Here is a 25,323-nt window from a genome sequence, read left to right on the forward strand (position 1 = left end):
ATCATATCGAGCTAGATCCAGAAAGGTCAGCAGCCTCTGCAGCATTTGCAGGTTGGGACACTCAAAAAAAATTGTAAATAGTCGGATACTAATGTGTTTTTAAGGTTTTAAAGTTAATAACATAGATTAGAAGTAAAATTAAAAATGTATAGATTTTATTGGAAACAAAAATAGAAAAAGAAAAAAAATAGGACCCAATTAGCAATTTCCGTAACAAAGCAGTATTGCGTTCCAGTTTAAAGTTTAGTACAACTGTTATACTACACAAGTAAGACTGAGACATTATTTTTCAATGTGGGTAGTGGCATCTACTACTTTAAGCCCGTAATATCAATCATAGTTTGACTCATTGATAACGTGACCTTTTTTTTCGTGTCAAAGCGGGACGCCGGGTAAGATCATAAGATGTAATATTTAAGTGCAAAATTAAAAATATAGTTTAAAAAATGAAATAATTTATTATTATATCTTACTCTCACTGACATCTTAATTCTTACACCAACTTGCCCTTAAAATAATATTTATAAATAATTTCTATGTAACGTAAGAATATTTTGGATTATGTATTGAGGGTAAACTTTTATGTTGTGAAAATGCCTAGAGCATAATATTCAATTTATTTAATAACGAATTTATTCCTGAATGGTTGTAAATGCATTACAATAGAAAGATTATTAAAAGAAGTCATTACAGATGAACATTTTAATCAAACTTTTTTGTCTTTTGGTACAGCCGTGCATAAATATTTGAAAAAAAAAAGAAAAGAAAAAAGGAAACTGAAATCAGAAAATGAAGTTCACTGCATTCTTACATAGTATAAGGATGGCACTTATTAAAACATTGAAGGCAATAGTGGGGTTGTGCAGGACATTCAGGACAATAAGTTGGCACTTTTTTGGCCCTGTTTTTGGCAATTCTTGATCCAAATATGGAAACACAGCTTTTGTAGCATTCTACACAGAAGCGCCTTGATTGCCTAACTTTGCCTTCTTTCGTTATCAATGTATGTTTTACTCTTTCAGGTCTCTTGGAAATAGATTCATTCTCGTTATCTTCGGATTCGTCTTTCCCAGAGTCTACTAGATATTCCACTAATTGACGTCGGAATTCTACAATTCCTTGCTGAGCCGTATTTTCGCAAAACATGATCCAGGCGTTGACTACGGCCGTGTTTAAAATTAATTCGATGCCTAACTTTTTATACCATTTTAGAGTTTTTCTCAATGGTGATGAGTATGCGTTCATTTGATCGCTCGTGTGAATAGCTCCTTTTGCTTTATTATACGCTATAATCAATTTCGGTGTTCGAACCATTTTTCCTTTTATGGGCACACTAGGAAATTCTTTAGTGTGTTTTGTGGAGAGCATTAACACACTTCGTTCATCTTTCCAGTGTAACACTGTTATGCCTCTTTCGTTTTCCATTTCCACAGATTCGCCTTGTTTAAGTTTGGCATCAATTACTTGTTTCGGGAGGCCCTTACTATTTTTTCTCAGTGTGCCTAATAAATGAGTATTCCTGTCTAGAAGTTCGTGGGCTAAATCCAAACTTGTGTACGAATTATTCGTAGCTACGGTGTGCCCCAAATCAAGTATTTCTTTACAGATTGACATTACAACATTTTTAGGCGTTGTATTGAGTGGTTCGTGGTTTTTACCAGCGTAAAGTTCTAATTTATAGGTATAACCTGGTATTGTGCACAGTTTGACCAGTTTCATTCCACATTTATGCTTTTTTCTTTTATTGCCCTGCCTTAAGATCAATCGCCCGCTGTAAGGGACTTGACTTTCGTCGACACAAACTTCTTCTTTGGGCGAATAGCACCGTTGAAATGATTTGTTTAACTTATCTATCAGACTGCGTATTTTATAGATTCTATCGGCGGCATCAGCTATTTCGTTTTCAACGAAATGCAGATTCTGCAACAACAGTTCGAATCTATTTCGACTCATAATCGAAGGCGCAAAAGTTTGTTTGAAAACCCTGTCTGTGCTCCAGTATAGACTTATTTTTGGGAGTTTGACTAGTCCCATGTACATAATAAGTCCAAAAAGACTCTTGACTTCATTTTTGTTTGTTGGCTTCCAACTATTCAAACGCGAGGAAGGCATTGTGCTCTCGCGTCGCTCAGCATACAAGTTGGTTTGCACTGCGATTTCCTCAAAAATGTCGTCTGAGACTATTAATGAGAAATAGGCCCCTGGATCTGCATTTCGTAGTTCTTCGTCATACGGTTTCTTGATACCTAGAACAAAGCCGTTCTTTAGTCATAAAAGGTCGTACAAACGGACATACAGTAGCCTACCTTATTAAAAAAGTAAGAACATTCTTGACCTTTGGGTTTTAGGGTTTAGTTGTTTTTGTTTTAGTGCCTACTCAGTTTAATTTCATATAGGTATGTATTTTGCAGAAATTGTTACAAATAAGTAGGTACTTTAAAAAAACTTTAACATAAAAAAAAAAACACAAAAATTAATGCTAAATTCACAGCAAAAGTATCTTAAATGGTTATTTTTACAAATATTTTAACTTATGAAAAACGTTATAGAGGAGTGCGCTAAGACATGCCCGTACAAGTCGATACCTATAATCAAACTGCACAATAGTCGTTATTCCGATGCTCCGCACTTTATATGCACAAATAAACAGTCGATCAATCGACGGTTTGCGCTATACCTAAGGGTTAATAAAATCGGTACAAAGTCCAAAGTGTATTATATAGTCTACAGACAGTCAACATGTAAGAAAAAAAAATACAATTGACGGAATAAATCAAGTAACACCATACACAAAAAATCAGTACGGAACCCAAATCGCATTCAGACAAATTGAAGATCCCCTCCTTAGAGTATACACATAAGCAAGCTAGTATACTCTAAGATCTCCTCCTTTTTTAAGCCGCATAATGAATAAAAACATATAAATACCCGTTGGCTCCGTGAATGCAATCTGCGATAGTTGGTGTTCCGTTGGTTCTCTCCATTTTTGTAGCCTACTTGAAGACACATGAGCTACATTTGCAGTGACAACATTTTCCACCAAATCACATTTAGTTTCTGAATCCCTTCTTATATAAAGACGCTTTCGTTTTTTTGGGGGATGGATAATCTCATCTCCGCTCGCCTCTAAATCGTATGCATTATCTAAATCGATTTCACGTAAATTAACCTGAGGTGAAAATAAGTTCTCAGAGTTTATATCTAGCTCGGACATTGTTATTAAGTACGACACAAGAATGTGGTAAACGCTAAATGAGACGGCGTACTTCCGTTCCGTGATAGCGCGTGCAAGCGACTGAGGTGCGCGGGTGACCGGACCGGTGACCTCAGCGGCGCCTTAGTAACAGAAATCGACACAATTAGGTACTTAAGTAAGCTCCGCGTAGGGCACCGGTGACCTACATAGCAGACAAAGGGTTAATTTTATACAGAACCCTGCCGATTGACCCAATAATTGAGCAATATATCGAGGGGTGTACACGGGTGGTATAATATGCGACAATTCGTTTAATACGCCATATTTATCTTTGTCCGTAAATGTAAAGGTGTAAAGATCCGTTTTATTTGGTATTATTAATTGAACTTCCAGTAAGTTTACTACATTCAAATAGCTAAAGAAGTTTGTTGTTATGATATTTTTTGCAAATTTGAAACTTTGAATTCCTCTTTTTTTGATTTCGTAAGACATACTCTGGCAGTTGATATGTATTAAATTAAATTCGATAGTTTAAACGTTCACAGACAATCAACTCGTCATTTCAATCATAAACTCTCCTTCGAAGTTTATGTGGCGTGACCACAGGGAGTGATTAAAAATTCGTCGTGGCCTAAAGGATAAGACGTCCGGTGCATTCGTGTTGAGCGATGCACCGGTGTTCGAATCCCAGGCGGCTATCAATTTTTCTTATGAAATACGTACCTACTCAACAAATGTTCACGATTTACTTCCACGGTGAAGGAATAATATCGTGTAATAAAAATCAAACCCGCAAAATTATAATTTGCGTAATTACTAGTGGTAGGAGGACCTCTTGTGAGTCTGCGCGGGTAGGTACCACCACCCTGCCTATTTCTGCCGTGAAGCAGTATTTCGGTTTGAAGGGTGGGGCAGCCGTTGTAGCTATACTTGAGACCCTAGAACTTATATCTCAAGGTGGGTAGCGCATTTACGTCGTAATGTCTATGGGCTCACGTAGCCACTTCACAACAGGTGAGCTGTGAGCTCGTCCACCAACCTAAGCAAAAAAAAAGAGATTGATTTAAACTTCTTTTCAAATATACCACTCGAAAACAACAGCAGTTGTTTTTTTGTCAAAGTCAGTAAATAGAGATATTTACAAACTCATGTCTAAAACATGCATATGCATCCGATTATTATTTACAGTATCAGCATACAGGAAGCTAGCTAGGTAACAATTCCGTTTCATTTTTTTGAACACAGTTAGAAAAACATTTTTTTCCAGAAACGATTCACTAATCAAATACATTTAAGAATTTTCAGGTTCAGATCCGATAATATTGAATATATATAATATTGAATTGATAATATACGTCAAAACAGCATTTCAGTTAGCTAAACGGTGATTTGTTTTCGTCTTGATATTACGAAAGAAGTTTAATCATTCATCAAATTTGAACGAAGTTTTCCTAATCTTTGATTTAAATTACGATTGATATTATGGACTATATAACGGCATATGGAGGTATATAACTAATTATCACCAGGATAACGGTACTTTAAATAAAAGTACTCCATATTCATTGATAATTCAACAGCATGGTCTTAGGAAATGTTCATAAGACAAGTTTCAATAAAACAAAAATTACTGTGTATAAGCTTTTAATACTACTTGGACAATTCACACTAACAAAATAAATAAATAAAATTATTATTCACAATTATTATGTATAACAAAGATCTCTATAAAAAAAAAACATTAGGAAGACTTGGACTTTTCAATCATAAGATATCATTTTTTCTGAACATAAAAAAATATATGATAGGAATTTCTTTAGTAAATTTTTACATGGTTCTTAATGAATACGTGGAACATAAATAAATGCCCAATACAAAACTTTCATTAATTAAATCTTAAAACTATTTTATTATTATGAAAATGCATCATACAGACTTAGTGGTTTTATTTAACTAGCTGACCCGGCAAACTTCGTAGTGCCTCAATCGATAAATAAAAGACCTAAACTTTCGTATAAAATAAACTTAAAACAAACAAAAGGAATCCGTTCGACGGGGTACATATCAAAGGAAAAACAAAATTGTCATTTTTATTTATGTTATTTATTTATTTTATTTATTTATGTACCTTTTAAACCTTCTCTGGACTTCCACAAATAATTCAAGACCAAAATTAGCCAAATCGTTCTCGAGTTTTAGCGAGACTAACGAACAGCAATTCATTTTTATATATACAGATGAAGATTATTCTAAATGGAACTATGTTTTTGTGCTAAAAATATGTATGCACTAAATATTAAAATCTACATTCTTAACCCTTTAACTGCCTTGTAGGTCACCGGTGCCCTACGAGGCGCACTGAAGTTTTTTTTTATTTTTTATTGCTTACATGGGTGGACGAGCTCACAGCCCACCTGGTGTTAAGTGGTTACTGGAGCCCATAGACATCTACAACGTAAATGCGCCACCGACTTTGAGATATAAGTTCTAAGGTCTCATGTATAGTTACAACGGCTGCCCTGCCCTTCAAACCGAAACGCATTACTGCTTCACGGCTGAAATAGGCAGGGTGGTGGTAGCTAGCCGCGCGGACTCAGAAGACGTCCTACCACCAGTATTTAAGTATATCGATTTCTGATATTGTGCGGTACTGTTTTGTTACTGTGACCAACATGACAGTCGACGTGTTAATACTACTTAGCGAAGTAACAAAGCACGTGACGAAAATACAATTTCATTACCTATGTTATAATAATGCAAGTAATAATACTGTTTTAAACTGTTTAATAAGTGGATTATTAGACAGTAAAGTTAAATTTTAAATACAATTTTTTTAAATAAAATTTTAACACGTTTTCCAGTAACACAGAATCTATCATTCCTTTCATTATTTGCTAGAATTTATTTTCTATAAAGCAACAGATCTGCTCAGAAATGAATAATTTAGAAACAGACCTGTCAGTTGTTAGTTAGATATAATAAAATTTAGTATTATGGATCATGAAGTTTAAGTTTCATATGTAGAAGATTGTAATGTATACCATCAGAAACTTACTAACTCCTGCTATATTATAAACTACAACTCTATTTATTATTTCAATGCAGATTTAACATCAATTTTTTTCGATAACGATTTCTGATACTTGTAAAGCACACAGTGAAAATGGATTTTTTTAGCAATATTCTTCAGTTTTGGCATCTTCTGAAGGTTATTTCTTTCCAGTTCTCTCATTACCCGTAGCACAATTCGCGTATCTCTACTTTCGGCAGTTCTGCTTCAGATCTACTGTTCAATCTACTGTTATATACTAATTATTAAATACTTTTAGATCGTTCTTAAATGGTCACGATTAAGTAAATGCCTTAAACAATTGAGTATACTGTACATGAACAACTGAATAAATTTTAAATAAATAATGATAGAATTCGTAGTGAGATTGACTAGAGAATTAGTTCTCAGCTACAATTATAATCAAAAATAACCAAATACTTTGGAAAACAACAAAAAAATGTAAATACCAATTGATTATGCAACAACTCCCAAAAAGGTACGAAAGTAAATCAGCTATAAAATAATTGATTTATAAAATAGCCATAATATATAAATAGAATTTGAGATTAAAATATTGTGAGCATTTTTGTGACATGGATAATATTGCATGTTGGTAGAAATTTCTTAAAGCCTGATTCGGAATGCACTGTAAGAAAAAAAAAACATTTGTTATTTTTATACAAGCTTGTGTTTTTTTTATTTTGCATGTTATTGCATTTTGGGAAAAACAGGTTTACCACCCACCTGGTCGTGAGAGGTTATTGTATTACAGTGTGAATTCCATCACCTACTAAGAAACAAGAGATTAAAGTTTTAATTGTAGTCTAATAAAATTCCTGTCCCACCCTTCAAACAAGTGCATGGCTGCATTAGTGCAAAAATTGGTAGGTGGGTAGTAACTATCCCTGTAGGCACGCAATTCAATCTTTAACTTATATTCCAACCAAATTCTGCTTAATTTCTTCGATGACTTAGTGGGTGTAGGGCGGTGAAAATATTAATAACTCCAATGCAATTGAGATTGCTACTTCATTTCTCCACATGTCATATGGATTTCAAGGCACTATTCGAGTTATGTTGTTATTTATTTATACTTCAGAAATTATGAATTCAAAAAAACATTACATTTTCTGACTTAACCCTTTAAAAGATGTATATCATAATTGGCCAATTTAGGCCTATTATTCACAGGATAGTTACTAATACTAGGCTGAGTTATATTGAAATCCGGATATGTCAGGCCCACATAGTACATTAAGGGAAAAGAAAAATCAATACTTACTGGCAGAAATCAGAACTCTTATCTATGATATGTTCAAACTCAGCAAAGGAGAGAGCTCCATCATCATCAAGATCTGCTTCTTCCAAAACATTCTGCACCAGTTGTTGTATTTCTGAGTCTGATAGTTTTAACTCCGGTCCGCACAGACGCTGTATTACTTCACGTAAATCTGATACGCCTATCATGTCATCACCATCAAAATCTGGAAAAAATCAACCTGATATTATATCAATGTTTTCATGCTTTGCTGAATTTAATGCTTTCATGAAAATAGGATTTTATATTTTCTCAAATATGAGTGAATTATTGATATTATAATTTCTAAGGCTTTGTTTGGTATAAGATCATAGGTTTTCAAAGTAGTTCTGAGGGTATCTCAGAGGACGAGTCAAACTTTAAGTAACATTGTGGCCCTCAGGGGCCCTGAGCAGGCAGTAGAAATTATTATGTCTTGGATAAACAATTATTGGTACATTTTCTTTCAGTTATTTAGCGAATGGGGGTTTAGTGCAGTAAAAATTATTAACAAAATAAGTTATTGGTTGCATATAAATAAACACTATAGGTGGATGGATGGCCAATTAGATTTGTTCTAATATAGATTGCTTATTATTTTATCACCATGTTTATTGCATTAATTTATTTATAAATCTCATAGTTACATTGTCCATTAGATACTTTTTTATTTTGCTTGAATGCTATCACCCAACTCGAGACATAAGTCCTAACTCTTAGTTCTATAGTTCAACTCATCTTTCAAACCACAATGCATTACTGTTTTGCAGCAGAAAAATTGAGGGTGGTGGTAGTTAACTATGTGGGCTCAAAAGAGGCCGTCAAGATATCAAATAACAATGCTCTTCTGTATAATATTTGATGTTAATTTCAGACATAAATATTTTATACGTACCAAATATCCTAAATGCATGTTCAGCTTTTACTGCTTTAGGAGCCATCTCACTGAAAACTGACATCATGTCCAAGAAGTCTTCAAAGGTGCAATCTCCATCATTACTGGAACTGAACACCTTACATATCCTATCTTTGAATGGATTCACTTTAAGTTCTGGATATGTGAGCACTTTGGCCATAGGTAATTTAGCATTTTTATTGTGCCCAACTTTCTCAGGTGCCAGAGCTTTGAATTTTTGGTGAGCACTGTGTAATCAAATTTTACAAAATTAAAGAAAATTCCAGTTTTTTTTTCTATTACTACTATTATAATATACAGTTACAAAATTAAATTACACTTTGCACATGAAGCATGAAATGCCTCAATTGGAAGTATTTTAGATTTCTAGTACTTGAATTTCATTATGTACTTACTACAATACTTCTTTCTTCGTAAAGTACGTGAGATCCTGCAAAACGGTAATAAGTTAGTCAACGATATCATGAGATTTCTTTCTTGCTCCTTAAGAGACGGACGTACCTCATAGTCTTGTAGTTCTTCTTCTGTAAATTGGCTTTTTCCTTGACCCATACTTGAAGAATATTACTTTAATTCATAGAGTTTAATATAAACATATTATAATGTGTGTATAAATTTTAACTAGTTTGTATCATACTCATAGATTATACACTTAATATATTTGAGATATGTACATTATGTACTTGTAAACATATATTTTGGTCTACCTATTGATTGACAAGATGCTAGAAATTAGAATTGTCAGTCCGTCAGTGTCAGACGCTGTCAAAGTTGCGTTGCGTTCATTAAAATAAGGTTTGCATTAATGGAGACAAGATAAAAATGCTAAGGTTTTGTTAGTACGTTTAATTTCCGTACTATAATTGTGTATTGCAACTGCAATTTTTATTTAATTAATTTAATATATTTCATTTTGTTGTCCTTTTCATAACATTTTTTTTTATTCTTGTTTTTTTTTTTATAATTTACATTGCTGTGTACTTGTGTTTGTTTAAATCTAGCTTCCTTAACAAAGTATAACGTGTTCCAATTTTAAAAAGGAAAGTAATAATTTGCAAAACTCAAACTCATACACATAGGTAACGATTGGTCGGTCTGATGCTGGTGTGCGCGTCACTCCGCAGGTGCCGGCGGAAGATCAGCGCCGCAGTACCGATTGTTTCGTTACTGTTAGGCATTGCTGAGCCGGAAACCGTTTCCAAGCCTCGTTATCTTTGTTTTTAATTATTATACCTAATTTATCTTTGGAAGATCTTGAATTTATCTTTTTATTATTATTACAATTATTATTATTACATTGTTAACACAGCTATATTTTGTAATTTAAACTACTTTTTTACGGCTTAGTCTTTGCTTTAGGTAGAGTAGACAAAAAGGTGTAAAAAAATGAATAAATTAGAGATAAGAATAATTAAGTCATATTGTCCGTTTCAAAATTGTTTATTTATGACTTACTAATTATTTAGTTTACATCATTTTGATAATTTATAAATTACTTACTTCAATTCTTCTTGTCAATCATTGTTCCTATAAAGTAAACAAGACAATTGTATACCTAGTTAGATTATAAAAATATTTATGACAAAAAATGCTTAGAATTCTAAAACAATTCCGTAGCTTGGTAATTTGGTCATTTCCGGTAAATTATATTGGTCAACGAACCATTTCGTTTCTCAGAAGTAAATATGGATCCTTTCTTGTACGGCCCTCCGGGGTTTAATTCGCATAATGCAGGATATCGTTTCGAGCAAGCCGAGGACAGCCAAGTTTTTTGTCGACTGATGAGGACACATTCAAACTTAGTAGAGTTCCGCCGCGGGTGACCCGGCGCCCAAGCGCGGTACGTGGTACAATCTAGAGTGGTACCTAGGTGACAGACAGGAGAGAAAAATTACTTTCATAATACGGAAGTGCGCGGAGTTATAAAAACGTTGAATGAAATTAAATTAAATGAGAAAAGATTCGAAAATACGTCTCGAATTGAAATAAAGTCTCAGTAAAACGCTGAGAATTTATTAAGACTTAAGTAGACTTTTTAGAGGAACCCGCCTTAATCAACTAATTTTATTTTATCACACTGCACTCTCACAGCTGCTAATTCAGATAATATACACGCTTAAACTTGATGAAATGGTAAATTGATGAAATAAAACAACCGATAGAAACCTTTGTTTTTTTTATGTGTCTCGAAGTGTTAGTGATTGTGCTTGAACACTAGTTTTCTTAGGTAATTAAGCCACACATCTTTTATAATAATTATTATTATGAAGCCCTATTTCAAACGCAGTTCAAATTCGACTCTCGATTTTTGTAATCTTTGCAGCGAAAGCTAAGGCTGGAAACGTTGCTACTAGGTTTTTTTTTACTGCGTGGACTGATGACTAAGCTCACGGCACACCTGGTATCAACTGGTGGCCGGAGCGTTCAAGATGCTTAACTTTAGATTTAAGACCGTTGGGAGGCTTTTTAGTTGAGATTATCCATACGCAACGGTATTTCTTAATGGCTTGTTCATACCCGATCCTGCGGACCGAATGGTAAACATTGGACGTCGCCCTAGATACGTCATTTCGGATTCTCCCGATCCACTAACAGTGCTTTTAGGTACTACAAGCACCGGTCACCGTTTTCGTCAAACCCGTCGATTGCAACGAAGGGTTCGGCGAGTAAATTAACCTACAGACACAGCCTACTGAGTTTCTCGCCGGATCTTCTCAGTAGGTCGCGTTTCCGATCCGGTGATAGATTCTGCGAAGCACTGCTCTTGCTAAGACTAGTGCGAGCAACGTCCTTAGGTTAGAGCCCCGCGAACACACCTACTCGCTCGGAGAATCTAGTGTAACCCCTCGAGGTTACTAGAATAGGTAGGAAAAAAATATATGGTTTGTTGGATTTACGCAAATTTCCTACTTACTTACCCCCAGATAATTACACTAAAACCACTTGTTCAGCCGTTTCCACAGATAAATCGAACTTAATACGAGACATCAGTCAAATATCTACTAAAATGTAATTGAATAAAATTTAATTTAATTCATCTTCTTCCAACTCTCACCTCGACTATTTATAAAGACACTACCGTTACTTCTTCTTAGTCCAACAAAAGCCGCTTCATTGCCGGATCCCGCTAGCAACTGCCCCAAGGAATCAGTTCTCTGGTCAGTGCTAATATCTGCAAGAACTCCACTTATGTTCCTGCATTGTTCGACTGCTTCTGTATAATTAAGTTTCTGTGGCAATAGACGAAACATGCCAATCGTGGGAACACAAGTAGAGTTTTTGTCCGCTGCGAAAGTAAGAAAATTGCCACCTTAAAATATCCATTTGCTATTCAAACTTCAGATACACAAAATCCTATATTAGTCACGTGCAATTTGAAAGTACAAAAAAAGAAAATTATCGTTTTCTTTCGCCTAAGCATGAAAGGAAAACCCTGAATTTAATGTTCCTATCCTACTTGCTTTGTGATATAAACAACAAGGAAATTAAAATCAATTTATGATTACAGTTTTAGATATTATAATTTAATTAACTAGAAAACTACTAACTTTCATTACGTAGATATCTACTTACGCACTGGTCTCGCGTACAAAGTGTAGTAATCATATCTCGTGTCATTTTTTAAGGACAGGCCACCATCAGTTTCGGCGCAATTCATAACTTCACAACTGTGTCCCATACCGACTTTTCTAGCTTCAGGGGGACTGAAATTAATAGCCAGACCCTTTTTCTCAAGCCCAAGTCTTTGGCAGCTGGTCAGAGACGTATAATTGGCGTACGCCACGATGCCAAGTTTCGATCGGTGGCATTTTTCCGTTAAATGGTATCTGGATACAGATGCAGCTTCGTCAGAACACTGCAGATTTGCTAATAATCTTGGGATGAGCATTGCAGAGAAGATTAACATTGTCATTGTTTTTCGGATATTCGTAACGAAATACTTCAAAATTAAGTACTTACTTTAGATAATCTGTTCGCTTCATTAGCTTAGTTTTAGCACAGAAATGGTTAATTTCACATTGTAAATATCAACTAAGGTGAGATTTTATTACAATGCTATGTATATAACGCTGCAGTTGAATATAGCACACTAAAGTGCTCGTAGTACTGTAAAATGAAATGTCCTTTTAACTATGACAAGATAATTGTGCCTTTAGAATTTTCATAATAATATGACTATTGTGGTTATCGGTGACGGATGTATAATCGTAATTCAGCTTCAAACTTCACTCAAATTAAGGCCTGACTAGATTCGTTGTATTTTCGGTAGTAATGGTTTATTTTCAAAGTGAACATTTTTTATATCAAATTACCGTGAGAAGTGTTTATATCGTTTGCCGTAATGTATTTCCTTTTTTGACGTTGTGTGTATAATAATATGTTGACTGCTAATGGTGACTGGCAAGGTGGACGGAAGAAGGCCACGAGGTAGAGGTCTGACACGTTGGACTGATCAGATCCGCACAGCCCTCGACACCACAGTTCACGATGCTCTACACTCGGCGGCAGAATAGGAGTAAATGGCGTGGAACGGAACAGACTCTTGTTTCGAGGAGGTGGTCACGACCCTCAGTATTGAGGAAACTGAAGCGAGAAGTAGAAGTATATATGTTCGAATACAGCGACAAATTTTAGAGATCCGGTTTTTTTTATTGCTTAGATGGGTGGACGAGCTCACAGCCCACCTGATGTTAAATGGTTACTGGAGCCCACGGACATCTACAACGTAAATGCGCCACCCACCTTGAGATATAAGTTCTAAGATCTCAGTATAGTTACAACGGCTGCCCCACTCTTCAAATCGAAACGCATTACTGCTTCATGGCAGAAATGGGCAGAGCGGTGGTACCTACCCGCGCGGACTCACAAGAGGTCCTACCACCAGTAATTACGCAAATTATAATTTTGCGGGTTTCACTTATAGTCCACGATATTATTCCTTCAGCGTGGAAGTCAATCGTGAACATTTGTTGAGTACGTAATTCATTAGAAAAATTGGTACCCGCCTGGGATTCGAACACAGGTGCATCGCTCAACACGAATGCACCGGACGTCTCTTAGGCCACGACGACTTCTACCATTACATAATAATATATGGTTTGAATTGTTTTAATTTTGCTGAAATACTGAAGATTAGAATGTGGCACAATTAGCATTCAATAATCATAGGAAAAGCCTTCTTTATGCGACTTCTCGTTTATAAGACAAGAGCTACCGAATTGAAACTGAGCCTCCTTGAATTAATAACTGGCCTTGTATTAATAAATTTGCGAAAACGAAAATGAACAAACCTCATTCGGCCTAAAACTGTTTGAGAATTTGAAATTATACGTCAATCAAGTTAATCTAGTTGTTTCAATTGAACACATATTTATATTATGCTATTTTACCTATGTACCTTAATGATTTTATGAAAGTGTTATTTATTTAAGTATTTGCTGAACTCAAAACCTATTATAAAATGGGTTGCTTTTTCTCGAAAGATATCGAAGTGGTATGTTGGTTTGTTTTTAAATTTTCTTACTGTCGAGACAACTAGAAACGAAGGCAATGAATATTCCATGCTATTAACACTCAATATAATATTATTTGAATGCATATGGCGTGTTAATCTGATTTTACAACTCTCAGACACAGCCCACTGAGTTTCTCGCCGGATCTTCTCAGTGGGTCGCGTTTCCGATCCGGTGGTAGATTCTGCGAAGCACGGCTCCTGCTGGGGTTCGTGTTAGCATCGTCGTCAGGTTTGAGCCCCGTGAGCTCATCTACTAGTTACGGTTACGCTGGAATAGCCTCTCTAGGCTACCAGCTTAGGTAGGAAAAAAAAACTGATTTTATGCGTACCGGTTATAGTAAAGTATTGTTCGTATGTTGTATTAACATTGAATTTGTTTCAATTATAAAAGCAAGATATTTTGGTCATATTTTGGCAACTGTTCCAGTATAGCGGATAAACGTGACTAGCTTAGGACCTAGGTTAAGGAGTTTCCTTTTCATAAGTTAACATTTTGCTGAAATACTTCTCTATTGTATTTTCGTTTTCGCTGGGTTGTAAATATAATTAAAACTACGTTCAGTTGACATCACGACGAATATCACCTTAGTTATTCTGTGAACACGATAATTCTATATCAAATCGTCGGAAATAATCAAATAAAAAACAACAAAAGCGATTGAATCGGAAAAGAGGTTTTATTTCATCACTTCTCTTTTATTTGGTTTTCGGTTAATATTTCATAGTTTATCGAGATCTTTTATTGTTTATAAGGCATGGGCGTGAGAAATTCTAGACACACATAAAATTGCCAGCAGAAAAAGTTTTTTTACTGACTTTAAAAAATGAGCAGGCATCGACAATTTTTTATATGTCTGTTACTTCAGCGCGTTTTTCTTGGTGAACCCATTTTAATAGCTCTGGTTTCCTGATGCTTTTCGTGTGGTCCCGATGAATTTTTTTCGGGATCTCACCAATAATTTTCCCGTTATGCTTAATATTGTATATTTAATTGTCTTTGATAACATTGATGTTTATCTCATTTCCCTGCATTGCTGAACGCAGTTTTTTCTCCTACCGACGCCGAAAGTTCGGTTTAGAGAGAGTCCTTCGACTCGGGTGGCAATTTTACACGCGGGAGGAAATGTCCAACTTTTCTCCCTTGTTGCACAATGTAAAATTTTTTTTGTTTAAAATTTGTATTACAATTTGGCAGGTAGAAGACTTGTATGACATGTCACCGGTTCGTCGGCTGCCGGTGATCTTTGTTAACGGCGTTCCCGGAGCCGGGAACCAGACAGTCGCGGAGACGATATCCGACATCACAGGCTACAACATGATCCGGCCGGGCGAACTGGAAAGAGTCGAGGCTACAAGGGACACGGTCAGAGGGAGAATGGTCGCCGAAAAGATTCGAACGCTCGAGGATCTACCTGAAGTTAGTCTACTGTTCCGGACCTTTTTTTTTATTTTTTTTATTGCTTAGATGGGTGGACGAGCTCACAGCCCACCTGGTGTTAAGTGGTTACTGGAGCCCATAGACATCTACAACGTAAATGCGCCACCCACCTTGAGATACAAGTTCTAAGGTCTCAAGTATAGTTACAACGGCTGCCCGACCCTTCAAACCGAAACGCATTACTGCTTCACGGCAGAAATAGGCGGAGTGGTGGTACCCACCCGTGCGGACTCACAAGAGGTCCTACCACCAGTAAGAATGTGATCACTGTGATCACCTTCACTTTGATCGTATTATAAGTAGTATTAGCTTAATGAAAGCGCAACTATAACCTTTCCTTTTTCAAACGTGGCTCGAAGAGTATTCTCAGCACGAGGCAGCGGCTTCCTTGTGCCGCTATCCTATCTATTCTTGTCGCAAAGGGTTGAAGGGTGGGATGGGGCAGCTGTTGTGCATGTTCTATGTCCCTATAGTGACCGATTAAAATCAGATGAGCTTTGAGCTCGTCACTCTTCTAACCAATAAGAAATTCGGATGATTTATCATTATAATCATGTTATAAAAATACACACCTAGAACAAAAAGTGTGTTAATACTAATTACTGTTTAGCTTCGACCTCATCTTTCAAGTTCTATGGCATCATTCTTTTATTTTTATTTTTTATTTCTTAGATGGGTGGACGCAGTTACTGGAGCCCATAGACATCTACAGCGTAAATGCACCACCCCCCTTGAGATATAAATTCTAAGGTCTCAAGTATAGTTACAGCGGCTGCCCCACCCTTCAAACCGAAACGCATTATTGCTTCACGGTCGAAATAGGCAGGGTGGTGGTACCTACCCGTGCGGACTCACAAGAGGTCCTACCACCAGTAACCTGGCTTGAGTCTGCCTTGAACCGGCGAGCCCTGTTCATATTAATGCCTGTTTTCCAATTTCTGTTTCTAGCAATTAACGGTAGATCTGATTAAAGAAGAGATGCTATCGCAGCCCGAGGCGAAAGGCTTCATCCTGGTCGGCTTCCCCAGGAACTCTCGGATGTCAGATATATTCAGTAGACAAGTAAAATGGCCAGAGAAAGTCGTGGCGCTCGAAGTTGACAATGAAGTGAGAATCTTTTGTTTAAATAGTCTCTTTTGTTCTTCTTTTTCTTGCTTTTATCCCGTACTAGCGGCCCGCTCCGGCTCCGCTCGGGTCTTTAACAAAAATTTCAACGATATTTGACTTTGTTTTATTTAAAAAAATAAAAGAGCACTTATTGCGGCATAACTATAATAGTTAGACATATGCTGTCGCGACACTTTATGTAAATAATAATGTGTTCTGCAAAGTCGTAGTACATTATTTTATTCTATCATCAATAGTTTTCGCAGGGCACGCGATGTAAAGAATATTTTAGGTAATTTTTTTACGCCTTGGGTTACATTATTGGAGTTTTAGTAAGGATCCCTAATTTTTTTCATAAAAGGTGATGGATGGCCTATTTCACTCGGGAATAGTGTAGCTTCCAAACAGTGAAAGAATTTTACAAATCGATTCAGTAGTTTCGGGGCCTATTCAATACAAACAAACAAACAAATCTTTCCTCTTTATAATATTGTTATAGATTATGTTGGGTCGGTGGAACATGTTCTCTTTTTTTTCACTTTAACTATCAAATCATGCTGGATACCTACCTAGCTTCAACCCTCCTCGGGAATACTATCATTGTGGCATATGATGGTAGCCAAAAGAAGTTCCTTGGCCAGTTCTTACGACAATATTTATGACGTAATTTATCCACTATTCGTTTCGTTATAAGAAATAATCAAATTTACTTTTTGACACGTACATAATGTAGGTAGCATTCGGCTCTAGTGTGAGCGTCGTCCTTTCTCGAGCACTGTATCATGTATTTCTTACAGACAGTTATCGAAATCATCAGGTTACGCCTGATTTCGAAGGCAATAAAAACAATATAATAACAACAACAACATAACAATAACAATAATAGCAATAACCATAGTGTAAATTTGTTATCTAAAAGTGCATCATATTTTCAAAATATGCGTATTCCAAAATTTCATTTCTAGCAAAGACGTTTGGCGGACGCCATTTTTTCCAATATTTTCTCAAATTAAGTCATCTTTTTGAGTTTTTTATGACTGATCTTGCACCTTTGGTTTTAAAAGAGCGAAAAAGTCACGTTTTTATTTCGATTCTTTCGAAATAAAATGTATTCATTAAATAATATAATTAATTATAATATAATATAATTAATTAATTAATTTAATATAATAATATAATTAATTAATTTTTTGTTTTGTTGTTGTTGTTTGTTATTCTTTTGTCAATGCACCTACCATGCATTATCTCTGCACCACCCTATGGTCGACTGGAAGAGAATGCCCATGGCATTAAGTCCGCCTGTGTACAAGTTTTGTTTTGTGCATAAAGTATAAATAAATAAATAATATAATAATACAATTTAAACTGCTTATACGCTCCTAATGATTGGCGTACGTTAACTAGATTTATATTTCAAATCCAGGTGGCCGCTGCAAGGTTACAGAACAAACTATCGGAACTGGGCAGGCCGGAGTCGGAGATTAACGCGGCTCGTCAAATAATCAGGGATGCCGCGCATAAAGTCAAAAACGTTCAGAAGAGATTTGCTCGACACGTGGTCACGGTATGACGGAGAACAACAGATACCTAAGTCCCTACTTTCTGTGTACAAATGAATTTTCTTCAGTTTTCCCGAGGCGTAGATTAAATTAAAACTACTTTTACTGCGGTTTTCGTTCTCGTCGAACCCGTCGCTTGTGACGAAGGGCTCGACAAGTAAATTAACCCACAGACACAACCCACTGAATTTCTCACCAGATCTTCTCAAGGGGTCGCGTTTCCGATCCAGTGGTAGATTCAGCGAAGCACTGCTCTTGCTAGGGTTCGTGTTAGCAGCGCCGCCAGGCTTAAGCCCCGTGAGTTCACCTACTAGTTCGGTGAATCCAGAATAACCCCTCGAGGTTACTAGAATAGGTCGGGAAAAAAAAGCGGCTTTCGTACATGACTTGTACAATGTAACAACGAACAATGTAGGTAAATTATTCTGAATATCTTAATATCGTATATGGATAGAAAAAAATCTGAAATTAAACCGTAAAACCATCTTTAATTATACTTACTATATGTTGTCGACGTCTGTATTGGGTTTTGGCACCTGACACGTCATTATTGATGCTCACAGATTACTTACTACCTAATGCTACTTTGTAATATTTATTTCGTATGTATTATTGAATCATATTATTATAATAAACATAATTATAAAGTACAAAAGTAGGTCTATTTCTGGTACTCATAGTACCGTAGATTGGGGTCAGGCGACCGTATGTGATTAGTCCCTCATTATTTATTTATAAAAAGGGTATATACATGAAGAATAGGGATCGTAGCTCCTAAAATAAAAGTTAATAATAAATAAAAGTTCCGTTCTTACCAATCCTACAAACATATCATGGTATGATTGAACGTAATGCGAGTGAGTTAATTTAGTTATTTTGTATGGTATAGGTCGACAGTACCGACAACCGTACCGCTTTAGCTTCAACGCTCAAAGAGATCTTGTCGGATACCATGGAGAAGAATAAGCGACCGGTTTCGCCAGAGCCCCGGCCCCCGTCAACGGTCTCGGCGCCCGCCGTCCTGCCCCCCAGTGCGGAAGTTCAACCTACACCAGACACAGCTGACGAAGGAAACAAATGATTTTTTTAAAATTAATTTTAGAATACGGCCTCACGAAGTTTTCTCGTAGAGCTGTTTTTGTCACGTATTTTGGTGTTTAATTAAATGTAATGGTGTTTTTATTCTGTGTTTTATTGTTTTGGGTTTCCGTGCCCGAATCCTCATGATACGGATATCCGATAATTTTTCTGTTCGTATATCACAGAAATTTTGAGTGGCTTGGCATAATTATTTCACTTGAATGAAATTTTAAAGATTTTACTACTGTCGAAGAAGGTGTATCGTAAAATGTAGATTTTAGTACACCGAATGGCTTAACGCCTGAATTAATCATTGCGGTCATAAACCAAATTAAAACAATCGAAAACTATTTATTTGAATAAGCGGAAATCAGACTAAATCTTATTCGTACCGCGTTCAAATTTAAATTGAGTTTCAAATTTGTTTCTATCTCAAACCTCATACCTATACGAATAATTGCGAAACGGCAAAAGTAAAAATATTGCATGTTCATCCCTAACTTTTTTTTATTTATTTATTGCTTAGATGGGTGGACGAGCTCACAGCCCACCTGGTGTTAAGTGGTTACTGGAGCCCATAGACATCTACAACCTAAATGCGCCACCCACCTTGAGATATAAGTTCTAAGGTCTCAGTATAGTTACAACGGCTACCCCACCCTTCAAACCGAAACGCATTACTGCTTCACGGCAGAAATAGGCAGGGCGGTGGTACCTACCTGTGCGGACTCACAAGAGGTCCTACCACCAGTGATTACGCAAATTGTAATTTTGCGGGTTTGATTTTTATTACACGATGTTATTCCTTCACCGTGGAAGTCAATCGTGAACATTTGTTAAGTAGGTACTTATTTCATTAGAAAAATTGGTACCGGCCTGCGGGATTCGAACACCGGTGCATCGCAACAACGAATGCACCGGACGTCTTATCCTTTAGGCCACGACGACTTCAACTATACGTACATTTCGTGCAGGTCGTACACTTAAATACTTTACTGGTGGTAGGACCTCTTTTGAGTCCGCACGGGTAGGTACCACCGCCCTGCCTATTTCTGCCGTGAAGCAGTAATGCGTTTCGGTTTGAAGAGTGGGGTAGCTGTTGTAACTATACTGAGACCTTAGAACTTATATCTCAAGGTGGGTGGCGCATTTACGTTGTAGATGTCTATGGGCTCCAGTAACCACTTAACACCAGGTGGGCTGTGAGCTCGTCCACCCAACTAAGCAATAAAAAAAAACCTAGGTTTGCTTACAAAATAAGCGGCTCCGTACACATCGATAGTTCAGATAACTTATTGGTAATAAGTGTAGGTTAATAAGTTTTAGCGTTATTGCTGAAGTCCATGGGCGACAGTAACCACTCACCATCAGGTGGGCCGTGTGCCTACAAGGGCCTACAAGGGCAATAAAAAAAAAGGTACTTGCTGTCTACAATTTCATACTTTGTTTAACAATTATTTTTCAGCGAAGTAGGATTTTTCACACACACCCATACTGAATTATTATTAGTTTGTATTAAAACTTTTTCCATAATAAACCTATTTTCAAATTACATTTACAATTACAGTATACAAATACATTAAAATATTTTTTTATTGAAAGGAGGTTACATATTAATAATTTTAAATTTTGATCGAATGAAACTGGCTGTTGAATTATTTACGACAATTAAAAGAAAACAATTTGAAAAGTGCATCGATTTTCAAAATAATTTCGAAAAAATTTCATTTCCAACAAAGACGTTTGGCGGACGCCATTTTTTCCAATATTTTCTCAAATCAAGTCATCTTTTTGAGTTTTTTATGACTGATCATGTCATGAATGTTGATCTCCGTAGACTTTATGTTGATTGACGTATTAGTGGGCGCGAAATTAATACAGTTTTCAATTTTGAAGACATCACGCTGCGTAAATCAGTGATACAAGTTATGAAGATAAAATTGCGTAAGTATTTTTCTATTCGAAATTAAAATCGATGATATAAACTGATAGCCCTCTTATGAATATCCGAGATGCTAAAATAAAAGCCAAACATGTACTTGTAGATCAAAATGATGAAAATTATTCAGAAGAATTTATTTCAAACTTTAGTGAAATTCCGCTGATGATTACTTTGTTCCTCGTCCTTACATCGATTACATTCTTCCTCGATTACATTACTCCTCCCACACATGCACAAGAATTTTAGCGGATGCGATTATTAAAGTCCATCATTATTTTCTATTTGTTAGGCAGGGGCTTGGCTCTGCCCCTGGCATTATTGCTGACGCCCATGGGCGACGGTAACCACTCACCATCAGATGGGCCGTGTGCTCGTCTGCCTACAAAAACAACAAAAAATCAAAATAAAATTACGATTAAATTTACTAACGAAACCTCCTCCCTCATTCTGCTGGCGTGTGACTTGTATTTTGACCATTATATCAAAAACAATTGGTGCAATTAAATGTCACGAAATCTTGATACTTGCAGCGCGTGATCGTTTCCCGTCGACATCCTCGACTGAAGACATCGAAACCGGCACCGAGTGGGACATGAATCGGCACAGCATCCCACATCCGCTCCCTTACCCACATCCCGTCCCGGACATGTTGCATCCCATGCGCCATCCTCCCCCGCAAGCAATCATAGTCGGCTCAGTACGGAAACGTCGCGGCAACTTACCGAAGCATTCGGTTAAGATATTAAAGAGATGGCTTTACGAACACCGGTACAATGCGTATCCTAGTGACGCGGAGAAGCTTGCCTTGAGTCAGGAGGCAAATTTAAGTGTTTTGCAGGTTAGTGGTAGAGTAAAATGAGTAAGTGATGATATAAAAATAGAATTGTTCAGATATTTATCTCATTAATAAATCTCTAGTACTAAAAGGGGATAAAAGCGCACACAAAAAGACTAGAATTTTGTTCAGGTGTTCCTTAGAATTGCATAAAGAAATAGCTTTTTTAAAATTCGTCATCAACATTTATCATGATCCTTCATAGCTGATTCTTGAGATGTTGATGTTGCAGATAAGGCTCCCAGCCACAGCACCTTCATCAGGTATAAACTAGAAACAGTAAAATCTACAAAGAGTCCTAGCAAAAAGTTCAGTTTGAATATCTATTAATGAGTCTCTGCGACCAAAGCTAATTCATTATAAAATTTATTAAACTAGCGACCCGCCCTCGCTTCGCTTCGGAAACTGTAATTTATTATTGATTTCTCCACTATTTAATGGATGTTATTATACATATAAAACTTCGTCTTCAATCACTCTATCTACTAAAAAAAAACGTATCAAAATCCGTTGCGTTATTTTAAAGATTTAAGTATACATAGGGATATAGGGACAGAGAAAGCGACTTTGTTTTATACTATGTAGTGAAGTTATTTGTGTGTAATTAAACCGTCCAATTTTCTATAGGTTTGCAATTGGTTTATAAACGCCCGTCGCCGTATCTTACCGGAGATGATTAGACGCGAAGGTCACGATCCTTTACACTATACGATCTCGCGTCGTGGCAGGAAGCAGCCCGGTGCTGCAGCAGGAGTGGGACCAATGGTGAGGCTCTCTGCCGCCTCGACATCAGGATACGGGCTGGGCCACGGTAACGTCACTGTAACATCCTGGGACAGCATTATGATGGAGGTTGGTACGAAATTTGTACAATCAGCCTTATTTGCTTTACGTTCTGATTTGAACGCTTGATCAAATATCGCTTCTCAAATCTGAAAGTGTTACCGATTTTGCATCTGGCATACTGGACCACCAACCCGCCTATTTCTGCCGTAAAGCAGTAATGCGTTTCGGTTTGAAGGGCGGGGCAGCCGTTGTAAGTATACTGAGACCTTAGAACTCACATCTCAAGGTGGGTGATGCATTTACATTGTGGATGTCTATGGGTTCCAGTAACCATTTACCACCAGGTGGGCTGTGAGCTCGTTTAGCCGTCAAAGTAATAAAAACAATCTCACTTCACCTTATCCAATGAGTAATTGGCAGGAAGGCATTTCAATAGACTAATTAAACTGTCTAATTTTCTTTTTCCACCTAGAATCGAGTGGAAGTTCGCAATCACGACTATGGCAACGATTTGCTAGTGTATCGTAGCGACGGAGAGCTCGGCGAGGAAGGCTACGCCAGCACTCTGAGCGAGGAGGAGGTGAAGTACGATCCCTCGGTCTGGCAGTCTGTCATCAGATACGGGCCTGACGACTTGCATCCCGCTTCGAGAGGGTATGAATCAACCTTTTCACTGGGATTTACGGGTAATGGGAACGCGAATTTTGTAAAATTGGTCCAATTTTTACTGCTAAGCTTAAAAAAACTTTTTGTTTTATTACTTAGATGGGTGGATGAGCTCACAGCCCACCTGGTGTTAAGTGGTTACTGGAGCCCATAGACATCTACAACGTAAATGCGCCACCCATCTCGACATACAAGTTCTAAGGTCTCAAGTATAGTTACGTAAGAAAGTAAGTATTTCATTAGAAAAATTGGTACCTGCCGGTGGGATTCGAACATCGGTGTGTCGCTACATACGAATGCACCGGACGTCTTATCCTTTAGGCCACGACAACTAGAGTGATGGTTTGATCTCAATAAGTATGCACCCACGCTCTGTCTCACAGGAACCCTTCAGTCGTGACGGTGGCCACAACAGAAGCAAACGCGGCACAACAAAAGTCTGAGATCGTCACAACAAGCGACGGCAGCACGTGGCACTCGCTGCAGCCCGTCTCGCAGCCAAGCGCACGTGTACACTCTGCCCAACTGCATCCCCACGCTCAGATACCGACGCACGCTCAACTGCAGAATCTTGCCCAGATGCAGTATCACGGGCAGCTTCAGGCGCTTAGACCGAGACGGATGCAGGTGAGCCCCCCGCCCCCGCCACACCCCCCGCCACCAGTCGCAGTCGAACTAGAAGTGGCCACCACCGACATGTGGTGTCACACCGCCAGTTAACCAATGTGGCTGGGACTTAGCGATTGAAAAGCGGGACGAGCCTCATAGCTTTAAGTTGCAGTTGAGGTCGAATTGGCTCAATACTGCGGTGCTGTGCGGTTGAAGCTTTTTTGACCTCAAGTTTTAATGTACGAACAAGTGTGACAGAGGGGTCCCGCAAACAGAGAGGACATGACAGAGAGGAGAACATGCCTTCTTTCCTCTAGTAAAATAATTTCAGTCAGCAGTTTGTGGTCTCTCCGAACTCTATCATGCTGCAGTCAGAGTTTACAAAGTCTTTAGCAATTATGGTTTAAGTTTCCTTATTTAGTGGCGTTTTTCAAGATTTATTTTGCAAGAGAAGTCGGTGTTAAAACACAGTTTGTAATTTTGATTGTTGTCATTTGTATTTTTGGTCGGGAATGATTGTTTGGTTCTTTTGTTGTCAATAAACGTGTTTTTTGTCTTGCTGCGAACTGTTTTCGTCTGGTGTTTTAATGCCGGCATCACCTGCAGTGCGGTGGTTGGAGGCGCTGAATGTTGTGGCTACTCCAGGTGGTGCCGAGCATTGAGGACGGTGAGGAGGACTTCAAGCGCTTGTATCTGCTCGTCGAGACGGCTGTAGCGGTCCGCCAGAGGGAGAGGGAACAGGAAGCTCTGTTACCGCACTGCTAAAATCATCGGTCCCCACACATTTGGGCTTTTGTTGCCAATGTCAATAAACAATGACGCTTGTATTATTGACATCTCCAACAGGTGTAAAAAAAACGATCTCTTCAACAAAGATAAGTGGAATGATGCCTGATGCAATATTATCGACCCGATAATTTTATAGAAAGAGCAATCGAAAAATACATTCATAACCAATAAATTAACTTCCTAATGCGATAAGTTCTAATAAGCTTGGCTCAGTAAATTAACAATACTTTCTGTTTATAATGGGGGGTACATTATTTCTGGAGGAACCCTTAATTCATGTATGATATGTTAAGATGAACACATTTTATAAGTACAGAAATTCCTACTTTCCGTGTTGCAAGAACGATTTGATACAAAATAATTTGAAACAAAGTATGCAATTGTACGCAGTACACTTGTTACCAAAAAGTTTTCTGAACTATCGATGTGTACGGACCAGACTTATTGTGTAAGCAAACTTAGGTATTTAAGTGCAGGAAATCTTCACGTAACTGTAAGTATACTTTGGCAATAAACAAGCAATATTTTTTGATAGA

General features: G+C 37.3%; 5 protein-coding genes across 5 annotated transcripts; 2 read left to right on the forward strand and 3 right to left on the reverse strand.

Moving 5' to 3' along the window:
• Window positions 1-438: 438 nt before the first annotated feature.
• LOC119628470 (piggyBac transposable element-derived protein 4) lies at window positions 439-3,291 on the reverse strand. Its single transcript, XM_038010735.2, has 2 exons — window positions 2,929-3,291; window positions 439-2,246 (listed from the first exon to the last, which is right to left on the reverse strand). The coding sequence occupies exons 1-2, from the start codon at window positions 3,212-3,214 to the stop codon at window positions 808-810; spliced, it is 1,725 nt and encodes a 574-aa protein (XP_037866663.1). The 5' UTR covers window positions 3,215-3,291; the 3' UTR covers window positions 439-807.
• Window positions 3,292-6,655: 3,364 nt separating this feature from the next.
• On the reverse strand, window positions 6,656-9,162 carry LOC692869 (calcium and integrin binding protein CIB; the record flags this gene model as incomplete). The annotated part of the gene is given in 5 exon segments (NM_001046714.1): window positions 6,656-6,894; window positions 7,531-7,732; window positions 8,441-8,688; window positions 8,857-8,891; window positions 8,963-9,162. Coding segments are annotated over 5 exon segments (558 nt in total). The 3' UTR covers window positions 6,656-6,872.
• A 723-nt stretch (window positions 9,163-9,885) lies between these two features.
• Window positions 9,886-12,551, reverse strand: CTL6 (C-type lectin 6; the record flags this gene model as incomplete). The annotated part of the gene is given in 4 exon segments (NM_001130901.1): window positions 9,886-10,327; window positions 11,517-11,747; window positions 12,035-12,336; window positions 12,422-12,551. Coding segments are annotated over 4 exon segments (792 nt in total). The 3' UTR covers window positions 9,886-10,091.
• Window positions 12,552-13,760: 1,209 nt separating this feature from the next.
• LOC101736237 (adenylate kinase isoenzyme 1) lies at window positions 13,761-19,262 on the forward strand. Its single transcript, XM_004929109.3, has 5 exons — window positions 13,761-13,955; window positions 15,172-15,393; window positions 16,363-16,521; window positions 17,945-18,085; window positions 18,970-19,262. Exons 1-5 carry the CDS (start codon window positions 13,923-13,925, stop codon window positions 19,159-19,161), a joined length of 747 nt encoding a protein of 248 aa, XP_004929166.1. The 5' UTR covers window positions 13,761-13,922; the 3' UTR covers window positions 19,162-19,262.
• Window positions 19,263-20,875: 1,613 nt separating this feature from the next.
• LOC100862767 (uncharacterized) lies at window positions 20,876-25,323 on the forward strand. Its single transcript, XM_004929278.5, has 6 exons — window positions 20,876-21,104; window positions 21,633-21,940; window positions 22,565-22,789; window positions 23,196-23,377; window positions 23,773-24,016; window positions 24,644-25,323. The coding sequence occupies exons 1-6, from the start codon at window positions 21,089-21,091 to the stop codon at window positions 24,761-24,763; spliced, it is 1,095 nt and encodes a 364-aa protein (XP_004929335.2). The 5' UTR covers window positions 20,876-21,088; the 3' UTR covers window positions 24,764-25,323.

Source organism: Bombyx mori, chromosome 4 (assembly GCF_030269925.1).
Source record: "Bombyx mori chromosome 4, ASM3026992v2".
Classification (NCBI taxonomy): Eukaryota; Metazoa; Arthropoda; class Insecta; order Lepidoptera; family Bombycidae; genus Bombyx; species Bombyx mori.

Bases quoted from the DNA above. Each gene is read 5' to 3' on its own strand.
- LOC101736237 (XM_004929109.3), top strand. From the start codon at position 13,923: ATGGGTTGCTTTTTCTCGAAAGATATCGAAGTG. The intron at 15,394-16,362 runs GTTAGTCTACTG...TTCTGTTTCTAG, and splicing joins CGCTCGAGGATCTACCTGAA to CAATTAACGGTAGATCTGAT. The intron at 18,086-18,969 runs GTATGACGGAGA...TGTATGGTATAG, and splicing joins TTGCTCGACACGTGGTCACG to GTCGACAGTACCGACAACCG.
- LOC119628470 (XM_038010735.2), bottom strand. From the start codon at position 3,214: ATGTCCGAGCTAGATATAAACTCTGAGAACTTATTTTCACCTCAGGTT. The intron at 2,247-2,928 runs GTATTTATATGT...GCTTTGTTCTAG, and splicing joins TGCATTCACGGAGCCAACGG to GTATCAAGAAACCGTATGAC.
- LOC100862767 (XM_004929278.5), top strand. The intron at 22,790-23,195 runs GTTGGTACGAAA...TTTTCCACCTAG, and splicing joins GGGACAGCATTATGATGGAG to AATCGAGTGGAAGTTCGCAA. The intron at 24,017-24,643 runs GTGAGCCCCCCG...TGGCTACTCCAG, and splicing joins TTAGACCGAGACGGATGCAG to GTGGTGCCGAGCATTGAGGA.